Below are 13,866 nucleotides of genomic sequence, written 5' to 3'. Positions count from 1 at the left end.
CCTCTGGATTTTCCGGCGTGGTTTTTCCTTTGTCAGTGGTACAGGACACAGAGCAGTGTATAGATGTTCAGATGGGACAGAAAACTGAGGTCTTGTGTACACATTGCCATGCACATAGCAGTAAGAATTCGATAAAGAGTAGGCTGAAGCGCCGCTGCCTGGGCAAAATTTCCTTTATACCACACTGTATGCCATATACCTGTCTTCATAAGCCCAGTTGGTGCAGAAAATTAGGATGTTAAACAACATTTCATTTCACAATATTAAAAAATTCAAATATTCTCCTAAACGACATGTCTGACAATAAATGTTGACTGGATGATAACAATGTAAAATGCAGACATAAAACAAAAATACACAGAATCTATCACAAATATATATTTACCGGAACACAAATATATAAACAAACAAAAATTACTAATATAGTCTTCTAGAGTTTGGCAGTTCATCTAAATTGTCTTAAAATGGTGATATTATATGGAATTTTGGTTATATTTTTAGTTACACAGTAATAATTTATTGTCTTAAAGATACATTCCAACAAAAGTATTTACAGGGTTGTTATTTTCAATAAAAGTATAATATGGAAAGGAGAGACATTCAATCTTACTAACTGTGAGAACACTGAGACTCTTAAATATCCAGTAGACTCTGATAACGGTGGAAAAAAAAGTTGTCAGCGGATAATCTAAAAATTTACATAGGCTTTGATATTTATGGTAATTGGACAGCCAATAACGAGAAATTCAACGAGTTTTCCCTCATTCAAGCCATGTTACAAGAAAGGCTTCTTAGAATAGATTATTGTGGCATGGGGTAGTTTTCTTCTGATTAAAAATGCTTTGAGAGCCATTTGAAGCAAACTTTTGATAGATAAATTAGTTTGTACCGGTATATGTTTTAAGTCCAAATTATCATCAAATCACACAGTTTGTACGCAGGAAGGCATCTTTAATACTTTTGTACAAGTAGGTATACACCTCAATGGAAATAAGTTTTGTAAGTTAGTCATACTATAACACCAAGATGATACAGATCTATCAGAGTTTTTGTTGGTATAGCACTGTGGTGACAGTATTTTAATATTAAAGTAATAATTCAGATTTCCCTTCCATTTGATTAGAATACGAACTTATAGCTGGCTTTACTTCTGATGAAATAAACTGACTAACCTGAAAAATAAACATTTAAAACTTTGACAATAAATAATACACCTTCGCAGCTAATAAGTGTTTGTTTTGTAAGATTTTATCAATAGAATGTACTGAATGACTGTAACATCGCTACATTCACTGAGTGACATACATTGTCAACACAGGTCTATTCACAATACAGATTGGGATGGCAGATAAATTCTTAAACAAATTATTCAATGGAAATTAACCAAAAATACTAGCTGATTATTTCCTAAAATATGCTGATATGCTTGTACATTTTATTACTGACGCCAAATCACTGAATTGAATCCAAAACATTCTAACCTGTTTTGGTGCTAGTCCTATAAAAGTTGTTGGATCTAGTAATTTCTCTAATTGGTTGTGTATAGGTTTAAAATAATCAGATTTTTTAATTCTTTCTACTAAATCATTATCTAAACCTTGTTGTTTTACAACCATACCAGCCTCATGTGATAATACACGGATCTCCTCATGACATTCCTGAAAAAAACATTAATGAAAATTTTGTCAGGGAAATACGATGATTTAAAACAGTTTTATCAACAAACAAATATTTTTCTTAAAACTTTCTGTGTTTCTTTGACAAGCCAAGACAAAATTCAGACCCCATTCCTGTGCACACTTTGAAGGCCAGCGTTTTCTAGATCTTTTAAATTTTAAAACGTTTCCACAATTTTTTTGACTGCACTTTGAGCATAGAAACAGTGCATTATACATAGACTATTATTATTTGGTCAACGATATAATGGTCAACGATATAATTAATAATATAGTCATTTCCCCTGACCAGACCTGGGGGACAAATCTTGTGGCCGTTTGTTACCACCTCCAAAGCAATTGTTGCGAATTAGGAATTGGAAATAAAATGAAATTGGGTTTAATGTCTTACTTTTCTGCAGAATTAGGAATTGGTCTTTAATCATTCAATACAACTATAGTCAATTGCATGAGAGAGAGAGAGAGAGTGAGAGAGAAAGAGAGAGAGAAATGAGGTTTAATGTCCAAAATGGTTCAATTTTATTTCTATAATTCACCTGTGTGTATGGGTCTTTAGCCATGGGAGGAAACCGGAGGACCCGGAAAAAACCCACAAAGTTGCACAGGCGAGGGAATTAAAACCACGCCACTTGACTCAATGACAGACCTGGTGATCTAATGTGGACGTGTTACTGCCACCCAACCCCCTACAGTCTTTCGTATGATAAAGCTGTATTTATCAATGATTATAATAAACTGGTGTACATGATCAGTTTACATACCTGTCTATTTCCACCTGCCTTTACAATGGCCATTATAATATTCTCTGTTGCCATAAAGGGTAATTCTTGTTTAATTCTTCTTTCAATAACCTATTATATGACAAAATAGATAATGTAACATTAAACACAGCATGAAATGGCAGGATAACTATCCATACATTAATGGGTAATTTATTCAGTGCATATTCAAAGATGGATTTAATGTATTATTTGAAATGTAAAATAACAGTAAAGACTAATGTCCACCAGATGTAACAATGACAACTGCAAATATAACTCCTGCATCCTGCATGCTTGAAATAGAAACTGGTTTTAATACAGTGAATATGGTTTGCATCTACCCATATGTACCCAACACAATTCCACAACAAGCTATTAGGAACAATACTAGTTTCTTGACACGTGCGTCATGTTTTTAGTCAGTCATGTTAGCCCATTATGTTTAATTTCACGAAAACTGTTAACTGAATGGACAGGAATAATAACAATAAAATGTTGATAGATTACCTTTGGATAAACAACCAGTCCTTCAAATACATTTTGTAAAGTTCCTAGAAGTGAATCTGCTGATAAAAATGCTTCAGCAATTGAAATTCTCCTGTAATAAAACATAATATATCAATTAATGTATTTTAAATCACATTATTTCACCATCAGATAAGCTAATAATTTTATCAAGAAATGTTTAACATTGATCCTAAGTTATACAAAAAAATCTATACTGCTGTAAATTAAAACTTTAAAAAAAATGAAAACTGTTAAAACTAAATGTATCAGTAAGTTTTTAGATATTTTACCATGCACTTTATAATTTAACATAGGATCTCAAGCTTGCAACTGACAGCAACTGGCATTTTAGCAACCGAGAGCTACTGGCTTCAACTGAATCGAACTGAAATAGGTCGACCTGAGCCCCTCTTACAACTCAAAGCAACTAGTTCCAGTTGAAGCCAGTTGCTCATGTTTAACTTTCTACAACTCGCTTCAACTACCGGCAACTAGTTGTCGTTGACATGAGAGCTGGAAATAACATCAAGTGATAAGAGACATGTGTTCATTTGACTTTATAAACAGGCAAAATGGAAGCGAACAAAGGCATTCACTTATCAAATGTTGATAATGTCAACAATAATGTAATAATAAAATTATGGCAAGACAGACCATGCCTTTGGGGTGCTTCTACTAAAGTATTTGCCATTTTGTTGATCATGTGACAAATAAATTAACAGTCATGTGTTAAATGCAATCGCTATCATAGTATCAGTTGTGAGTCGACATGAGCCCTCCAAATTCAGTTGCTGATTGATCACCATAAGCACACTTTCAACTGAGCAGTTGCTCCAAGTTGCAAAGTCAACTAAAGCCCTGCTTTAAAGCATGAAAAGGGGTTAAAATGACCATAAACAAATATATGTCTCAGAATATCAATACAATATATTTTGTATGAACGACAAGGATGACTAGAATTATATGACATGTATTATTTATTATTGTGTGAGTCATTCTCCAAATCTCAATAATAAATATATTTATTGTGTACTGAAAATGTAATGTGTTGTGAATGCAGCTATTACCTCTAATGTCAAACTTATTTCAGTATTCATTGATGGTCATGATAACCTGTATCTCTTATATATAATAGTAAATGAGCGAGACACACAAAACTAAACCTACACAGACAAACTACACAGACACTGTAATAAATTAACAACAAATATCAAATCACATGACTGGATCCGGGACACTGTGATCTACAGCCTGTAATGATACAGGCTTCACTCAAAATAAAACAAACGGTTGCCATGCAAGATACGCACATATTTTTCAAGAGATGGATGGAGAAAAAGCTAAAAAACAAATACGTTATTTTTCATACAATCAGGGGCCACAATCCAGTAAGTAATGGTCTGATATGCGTGGATATCGAAAGGAACCGAGATTTTTGGGTTATAAACTTACATTTCAAGTTTCAACAAAATCGGATAAAAATTGTGACCTCTATTGGGTCCACAACCTTGATATACCATATTTTTACGCTATTTGAGAACGAGGGGCGGCCATTTTGTCTGTCAGTTTTGGGCCGATTTTCACAAAAATCTAACTCAGCCGTCCTTATGGTGTAACGGTGATATAATAATACGTTTTTTTAAATCAGATAAAAATTATGACCTCTATAGGGCCCACAAGCTAAAAAAACGATTTTTCCTACAATCAAGGGCCATAATTCAGGAAGTTACGGTCCGATATGTGCGAATATCGAAAGGAACAGAGATCTTTGGGTTATAAACTTACATTTCAAGTCTCAACAAAATCGGATAAAAATTATGACCTCTATAGGGTCCACAACCATGATATACCATATTTTTACGCTATTTGAGAACGAAGGGCGGCCATTTTGTCTGTCAGTTTTGGGCCGATTTTCACGAAATTCGAACTCAGTCGTCCTTAGGGTGTAACGGTGATATAATAATATGTTTTTTTAAATTGGATAAAAATTATGACCTCTATAGGGTCCACAAGCTAAAAACGCGATTTTTCGTACAATCAGGGCCAATAATTCAGGAAGTTACGGTCCGATATGCGCGAAAATCGAAAGGAACCAAGATCTTTGGGTTATAAACTTACATTTCAAGTTTCAAAAAAATCGGATAAAAATTATGACCTCTATAGGGTCCACAACCTTGATATACCATATTTTTACGCTATCTGAGAACGAAGGGCGACCATTTAGTGTCAGTTTTGGGCCGATTTTCACGAAATTCAAACTCAACCAACCTTAGGGTGTAACGGTGATATAATAATACGGTTTTTTAAATCGGATAAAAATTATGACTTCTATAGGACCCACAAGCTAAAAATGCGATTTTTTCAAACAATCAGGGGCCATAATTCAGGAAGTTACGGTCCAATATACGCGAATATCGAAAGGAACCGAGATCTTTGGGTTATAAACTTACATTTCAAGTTTCGTCAAAATCGGATAAGAATTGTGACCTGTAGAGTGTCCACAAAGAAATTGTGGACGGACGGACAGGGGCAACGGCATAATACGTCCACATGAAAATGTGGGTGTATAAAAATTGTAGCCTCTACAGTGTTCATAAGCTAAAAACGTGATTTTTCGTACAATCAGGGGCCATAATCCATGAAGTTACAGTCCGATACATTGTAATATCGAAAGGAACCGAGATCTTAGGGTGATAAACCTATATTTCAAGTTTCATTGAAATCAGATAAAAATTGTGACCTGTAGACTGTTCACAAACAATTGTGGACGGACGGACGGACGGACAGGGGCGACGACAATATACGTCCACATGAAAATGTGGGCGCATAAAAATTGAGACATCTAGAGGGTCCATAACTTTGGTATTACAATCTTTCACTATTTGGATTCAAGGAGCGTCCATTTTGTTGGGCAATTTCGGTTCGATTGTTTTGAAATTTGAACTCAACCATCATCAGGATGTAATGAAGATATATTTAAACAATTTTTAAAATTGGATAAAAATTGTGACCTCTACAGGGCCCACAACTGTCATCATGGTTTAACGGTGATTTATTCAAACCTTTTTTCAAATTGGTTAAAAATTGTGACCTCTAGCGGGACCACTAGCTAAAAACACAATTTTTTGTACAATCAGGGGCCATAATTCAGAAAGTTACGGTCCGATATATGCAAATATTGAAAGGAACTGTGATTTTTAGGTTATAAACAAAAATTTCAAGTTTCATCAAAATCGGATACAAACTGTGAACCTTTAGAGCACCATCCACAAGGTAAAAAGATGATTTTTCGTACAATCAGGGGGCATAATCCTTGAAGTTACTGTCCGATACATACCAATATCGAAAGGAACCAAGATCTTCGGGAGACAAACCTATATTCCAAATTTCGTCAAAATTAGATAAAAATTGTGACGACGACAATATACGTCCACATAAAAATGTGGGCGCATATCAAATAATAATTTACAACATAACATCATTGATTCCTCTATACTCCTAGGTTGTTAACCCAAATAAACTCATGAATATTTCATGTATGTCTTGTTTACACCGTGATTTAGTCAAAATAATTGTAGGCCTATGTAGTTGGACAAAAAAAAATAAAATAATACGAATAGCCTTTTGGCTATGTTATGTTTACACACTCCCATTATCATATGGATACAGTAGGGTGACCCACCATAAATAAATATCTCCATATATTTCGACAATTTCGCCACAATATTTATATATATGCCAAGCCTCAAATCAGTTTCACACAATTATAGTCACTAAATAAACGATCATGTTGTACTTAATAAGCTATGACCATTAATCATCTATAAATAATAGACTGAAAACTGGTTCCATGTGTCGTCCATAACATCCAGACACTTTTGAGTAAAAGATAGGTTACGTGCCCTTGTTTTGAAACTAGAGTCGCTTAACCAGTCTATCGACCATTCTACGGCTGATTGACAGGTCGGGATAATCAAGACTACTTTTTTACGAAACATAACAGAAAGCTAGAACAAGAAATTGAATTAAGAAATGAGCACGTTAGCTAGCTCAACAATTGTTTTAATAAGTTTGTAAAAGTAAAATGAAACTACTGCTAGTATCATGTTCCTGTCTAACCCGAGTGTTTCAGAGATAGTATTTGTACTAAACCAAAAGATGCCGCTCTTAACGGTACAGTTAATGATAAAGCGATTTAAAAAATGAAACGAACGTAATTTCTAAATCTGCTGTAATAACCAAGAAGCTTAATTTTACTGCTATTCAAAATCGTCAACAATAAATTTTTTACGGCTGTAATAGTTGATAGATTTGTAGAGAATTGCACGTGCCATGGCTATTTATAGTATCATACTGTCAGAAAGTTGGCCTCGACACGGCGAATGTGCACGCTTCAGTGGTAGTCTCAAACTATCAGCGGTTGACTGTATTTCTGTAGGTGCATGGGCCACCCTAGATACAGTACATGTTGTTTATACCCCAATCTGTTTATTTTTTTAATAATAAATTATAGTACATATACCTATTTGCACTGTCATCTAATGTTCTTTCCATCCATTGAACAGATTGTGTCATCAAAGGGTCTTGTATTAAACAAATTAAATGTCTAGCTAAAGCACAGCATCTTTCACTTCTCATAGGATTTCTTTTATATGGCATGGCACTAGAACCTATATAGAAATGTCATGAATGACTTGTATAGAAATAATTGTTTTACATAAATTTGAAAAATAATGCTCATAGACATTCATGATAATTTTAAACAATGTCTTGATTGGCCATGTTTCAATCCATTGAAAATTACAACCATATGATAGTCTAGAGAGTTGATTATGGACTTGTCATGTGAATAGATGTCTAATTAATAACTTACATGTGACCCCTATTGGCATATCGAGTCGGAAATTTTAAAAATTGAGTTATTGTTGTTTTCACATTCTCGGCCAATTCAATACCTTCAAAATAATGTATGGTTGGTTTGATTTGGGCAAAAATTGACTGAGCTGTGTCCATTTGATGTTGGTATGTTCCAAAACTAAATCACATAGCAACCAGGCAATTTATTTGCTATTTTGTTGTTCAATAAAAACATTTCCTATGACAGTGTTACCATTTAGAACAAATGAGAATACTCCATGCTTTAGTAATCCATGTTTTGTATATTATAACTATTATGAGAATAACTTCTGTTAATCTCATCAATTAATTAGCAACTTTCGTGATCCTAAGATTAAAATTGTTTATTGGGTAATCAAGTTTAGTTTATTGGGCAATCAAGTTTAATTTCTCGACCATCAAAGAGTCGCCACACCTATACGAGTGTTCTGCTATTCTCCGTGTACGTGTTATTATTCTGATAGAATAACAGAAATTTCAATTTCCTTTGTAAGAGATGCCGTTTACTTTAGAAGCCTTTTGGTATAGTGAAACAAACGGCGGAGAACTTGGAATAATTATTCGGGGTAAATAATGACTTGGGAAAGGTTTCATATATATCATTGACAATGATTAATCAACGACTCATTAATCCATGACAATTGATTAGTATTTTTCAATGACAAGTTTCAGGTTTAAACTAGATTAATTTATGATATGCCACGTGGGATGTCTCGGCCATTCAGTAAACAAGTTACGCTGTTGCTGGCTTGAAACTGGCTAAGGTTGTTTACGTTTTCAAACGAGTTTGTACTCATTGAAAATGATATCGGTAATGCTTTGGTCATATTTATCAACTAGAGATGTAACACTTCACAACAATGGCCAGTATATTGCAAGGGGGTTATATGATCGCCCAACAGCAAGCGAAGAAAAATGACTAATTCCCTGATAATTTTAACAAGTGGTTGCCATGCAAGATACGCCCACATTTTGCAAGAGATGGACAGAGAACAAGCTCAACAAGCCAACAGTGAGGCTGATGTCCCCCGCCGAAATTGCAAAATAAATAGATGACACATATTAATTAATCGCACATTTATTTTTTTCACTAAGTTTCATCACTCTCTATCAGATAGAATCAAGATTATCTTGTCCCAAACCATCGACAAATGAAATCGATTAGCTCTGCTTAGCTTCAGCTCGAAATGTTAATTATTGAACTCAGTCAAGACATTCACCTAATGAACATCTACATATACATCAAGTTTAAACATTCACCTAATAGACACCTATGCCAAGTTTGAACATTCTACCTCAATTAGAAGGAGAGTTATTGTGTTCCAAAGTTTCTACCAATCAAATTGCTTATCACTCTGCTTACCCTCAGCAAAAAATGTTCATTATCGAACTTAGTTAAGGTATTCATATAATAAATCTATACACCAAGTTTCATCAATCTCACTTAATTAGAACTAAAGTTATCGTGTCCCAAAGCATCAACCAATCAAATTGCTTATCTCTGCTTACCCTAAGCGGAAAATGCTCATCTTCGAACTCCATCAAGGCATTGACCTACTCAACACATACACCAAGTTTGAACATTCTAGCTCAATTAGGAAGAGAGTTATCGTGCCCCAAAGTATCAACCAATCAAATTGCTTATCTCTGCTTACCCTAAGCGGAAAATGCTCATCTTCGAACTCCATCAAGGCATTGACCTAATAAACACATACACCAAGTTTGAACATTCTAGCTCAATTAAAAGTTATCGTGTCCCAAAGCATCAACCAATCAAATTGCTTATCTCTGCTTACCCTAAGCGGAAAATGCTCATCTTCGAACTCCATCAAGGCATTGACCTAATCAACACATACACCAAGTTTGAATATTCTAGCCCAATTAGGAAGAGAGTTATCGTGTCCCAAAGCATCAACCAATCAAATTGCTTATCTCTGCTTACCCTAAGCGGAAAATGCTCATCTTCGAACTCCATCAAGGCATTGACCTAATAAACACATACACCAAGTTTGTACATTCTAGCTCAATTAGGAAGAGAGTTATTGTGTCCCAAAAAGTGTGACGGACAGACAGACGGACAGACAGAAGGACAGACAGACGGACAGACAGACAGACAGACAGACAGACAGACAGACAGACAGACAGACAGACAGACAGACGGACGAACCCATTTTAATAGTCCCCTGCTTTCTTCGAAAGGCGGGGGACAAAAAAAGAAGTGATTTTTTCGTACAATCAAGGGCCATAATTCAGGAAGTTACAATCCAATATGCATGAATATTGAGAGGAACCAAGATCTTTGGGCTATAACCATGTATTTCAAGTTACATCAAAATCGGATCAAAATTGTGTCCACTCTCTAGAGGGTCCAAAACCTTGATATACCATATATTTACATTATTTGCATACAAGGGGCAGCCATTTTGTCCGGCAGTTTTGGTCCGATTTGTATGAAATTCGGACTCAATCATCATAAGGGTTTAACAGTGATGTATTCAAACGTTTTTTAAAATCGGATAAAAATTGTGACATCTAGAGGGATCACATCCTAAAAACGCGACTTTTCGTACAATCAAGGGCCATAATTCAGGAAATTATGATCCAATATGTGCGAATATCGAAAGGAACCAAGATCTTTGGGTTATAAATATGTATTTCAAATTGTGACCTCTATTGGGTCACAACCTTGATATACCATATTTTTACGCTATTTGAGAACGAACGGCGGCCATTTTGTCTGTCAATTTTGGGCCAATTTTCACGAAATTCGAACTCAGTCGTCCTTAGGGTGTAACGGTGACACAATAATACGTTTTTTTAAATCGGATAAAAATTATGACCTATATAGGGTCCACAAGCTAAAAATGTGATTTTTTGTACAATCAGGGACCATAATTCAGGAAGTTAAGGTCCGATATGCGCGAATATCCAAAGGAACCGAGATCTTTGGGTTATAAAATTACATTTCAAGTTTCAACAAAATCGGATAAAAATTGTGACCTCTATAGGGTCCACAACCTTGATATACCATATTTTTACGCTATTTGAGAACGAACGGCGGCCATTTTGTCTGTCAATTTTGGGCCGATTTTCACGAAATTCGAACTCAGTCGTCCTTAAGGTGTAACGGTGATATAATAATACGTTTTTTAAATCGAATAAAAATTATGACTTCTATAGGGTCCACAAGCTAAAAACGCATTTTTTCGTACAATCAGGGGCCATAATTCAGGAAGTTATGGTCTGATATGCGCGAATATCGACAGGAACCGAGATCTTTGGGTTATAAACTTACATTTGAAGTTTCAACAAAATCGGATAAAAATTGAGACCTCTATAGGTTCCACAACCTTGATATACCATATTCTTATGCTATTTGAGAACGAACGGCGGCCATTTTGTCTGTCAATTTTAGTCCGATTTTCACGAAATTCGAACTCAGTTGTCCTTAGGGTGTAAACGTGATATAATAATACGGCTTTTTAAATCGGATAAAAATTATAATTTCTATAGGGTCTACAAGCTAAAAACGCGATTTTTCGTACAATCAGGGGCCATAATTCAGGAAGTTATGGTCCGATATGCGCGAATATCGAAAGGAACCGAGATCTTTGGGTTATAAACTTACATTTCAAGTTTCAACAAAATCGAATAAAAAGTGTGTCCTCTATAGGGTCCACAACCTTGATATATCATAAATTTAAGCTAGTTGAGAACGAATGGCGGCCATTTTGTCAGTCAATTTTGGGCCGATTTTCACGAAATTCGAACTCAGTCGTCCTTAGGGTGTAACGGTGATACAATATTACGTTTTTTTAAATCGGATAAAAATTATGACTTCTATAGGGTCCACATTTCAAGTTTCAACAAAATCGGATAATAATTGTGACCTCTATAGGGTCCACAAGCTAAAAACGTGATTTTTCGTACAAACAGGGGCCATAATCCATGAAGTTTCGATCCGATACATGCCAATATCGAAAGCAACCGAGATCTTATGGAGATAAACCTATATTTCAAGTTACGTCAAAATCGGATAAGAATTGTGACCTGTAGAGTGTCCACAAACAAATTGTGGACGGACGGACGTACGGACGGACAGGGGCGACGACAATATACGTCCACATGAAAATGTGGGCATATAATAAAAAAGTAAGACTTATGAATACGGTAATCTCACAAAACGTCCAAATAAAGGTGTTTCAAAATGTTGTATTGCTATTTTGATATTTTAGTTTGATAGATAGTATATTAATAGACTCATTTTTGTGAAAATCTCAATTTCAACTAAAATCAATATTTTCACTTGTTTTGTCTGTAGCTCAATATTAGAATTTGCGCATTCAGACTCATTTAGCCAGCACGGGTCACATATAGCAATTGAAACAAGATGAGGGTCCTGCAATAGGCAGATTTAGCTCTTACATAATCAGCCTTTGTCTACTTCTCTTTTCTTAGGAGAGACATCTGAACTGTTAAATATGCATGATATTTTATTTTCTTTTATGTGCACACGCTTTGTTTTGTATTTTGATATATTATGTACCCTGTATGTGGGTCTTATACTGTTGAGTTATGTGATTAAATACTTTGTACGTTTTGTTTCATATGCAGGTTTCATACTGTTTATTCATGAGTGCTCTGAATTTATGGCCGTCCATATTTTTGTATCCGTCCAATTTTTTGCACCTGTATTACATATTTTGTATATTGTATGTTGTCCTCAAGGGAGGTTCTGATGCAATACTGTGTGTCTTGTGTTATAATTGTCATATTGTTATAATTTTATGTACATGTTTATATTGTATGCTGTCCTAAATGGATGTTTCGATGCAATAAATCTTATCTCTCTTATCTCTAATGCATCTTTAAATATAAGAGAAGATAAATTCTGATTCAGGTGGTTTAAACTAAATTAATTTCTTCACTACAAATGTGTTATAAGTGAAAAGAAGAAGACTTTTTCAGTATCTTAGTGTTTTTTAATATTTACTACTTTTCATCTAAACGACTTCACAGAATGAATTACGATTTTTCTAATTAACAGACATGTGTTTAATTTAAAAGCTCAGATTTTCACAGTTTAGCATTTGAATGGTATTGAATAATGAAGTAGGATTAACCGTTCTACTTAGATTTGACCTCCAGCTATTGACCCTTTAAGAGAGAGAGAAATAGAGAAATGTAGTTTAACGTCCACTTGACACAAACTAGGTCATTTCAGGACTAACAGATGGTTCAATTTTATTTCAATAAACTCGCTTGAACGTACAAGTCTTTGGCAAAAACCAACAAGGTTGGACAGGCGATGACCCTTTAAGACATAACTATAGGCTAATTGGCTTATTTAAGAAAACAAATTATGACCAAACATCACTTTTAAAAAAGCGGTCCTACTTTCTACTTTTTTCGTCTTGATTCAAACAATGTTCTTATCAAACAAAAAAACCCCACGAGGATTATGTTTAACAATAGATTTGATATTCTAATCACATTGTCTACGAATTCTAAAACACTTAGAACACTGTGACATTACAAAGAACTAGGTTTATTTCTTTTTTTTAATTTCTGTTTACATCTGTGTGTGAGTAAGTGTAAAAGTTTGTTAAGGAGGTAGTTATAGTTATTGAATAAACACAGACTACTATAGAACAGATAGCAGTTTGACCCACACTATTTTAATAATGATTGAATCTAAAATAGAAAGCCTGTTTTATCTGTTCTGAAATAAAGTGACTATTATTTAATCATTCATCAGTCTCTCCGTTTGTTAAAAAAAAATGAAAAAAATAAGTGCACATGTTCTTCCTCTTACCTATCTGATCTTTTTCAAATGGTTCTTCTATTTCTTTGAAATTAGCTAGAATTCGTATATCAGAGCAAATCTGTCAAATAAAAACAATATTTATTGTAAAAAGCTTTGAATTAGATTATTTTTTTATTTGAGACAAATATTTCATTAAATAATAAAATATCACACCACAAACAATTTAATATTACATACCGCTAATTTAAAAAAATAAATT

General features: G+C 34.3%; 1 protein-coding gene across 1 annotated transcript in view; it reads right to left on the bottom strand.

Moving 5' to 3' along the window:
* Positions 1 to 363: 363 nt before the first annotated feature.
* The window catches only part of LOC126811749 (adenylosuccinate lyase), a 37,027-nt gene continuing 23,524 nt past the window's right edge, over positions 364 to 13,866 (bottom strand). The window contains exons 8-13 of the mRNA XM_050537634.2: positions 13,656 to 13,725; positions 7,467 to 7,614; positions 2,945 to 3,035; positions 2,438 to 2,527; positions 1,482 to 1,658; positions 364 to 1,172 (exon numbers count right to left, since the gene is read on the bottom strand). Of these exons, the coding sequence (XP_050393591.1) occupies positions 1,086 to 1,172; positions 1,482 to 1,658; positions 2,438 to 2,527; positions 2,945 to 3,035; positions 7,467 to 7,614; positions 13,656 to 13,725 (663 nt within the window). The 3' untranslated portion in view covers positions 364 to 1,085. The remainder of the gene's footprint in view (positions 1,173 to 1,481; positions 1,659 to 2,437; positions 2,528 to 2,944; positions 3,036 to 7,466; positions 7,615 to 13,655; positions 13,726 to 13,866) is intronic.

This window comes from Patella vulgata, chromosome 2, assembly GCF_932274485.2.
Source record: "Patella vulgata chromosome 2, xgPatVulg1.2, whole genome shotgun sequence".
In the NCBI taxonomy this organism is placed as follows: Eukaryota; Metazoa; Mollusca; class Gastropoda; family Patellidae; genus Patella; species Patella vulgata.
Note: the sequence above shows the minus strand (reverse complement) of the source record. Positions and strands in the feature narration are given on the sequence as shown.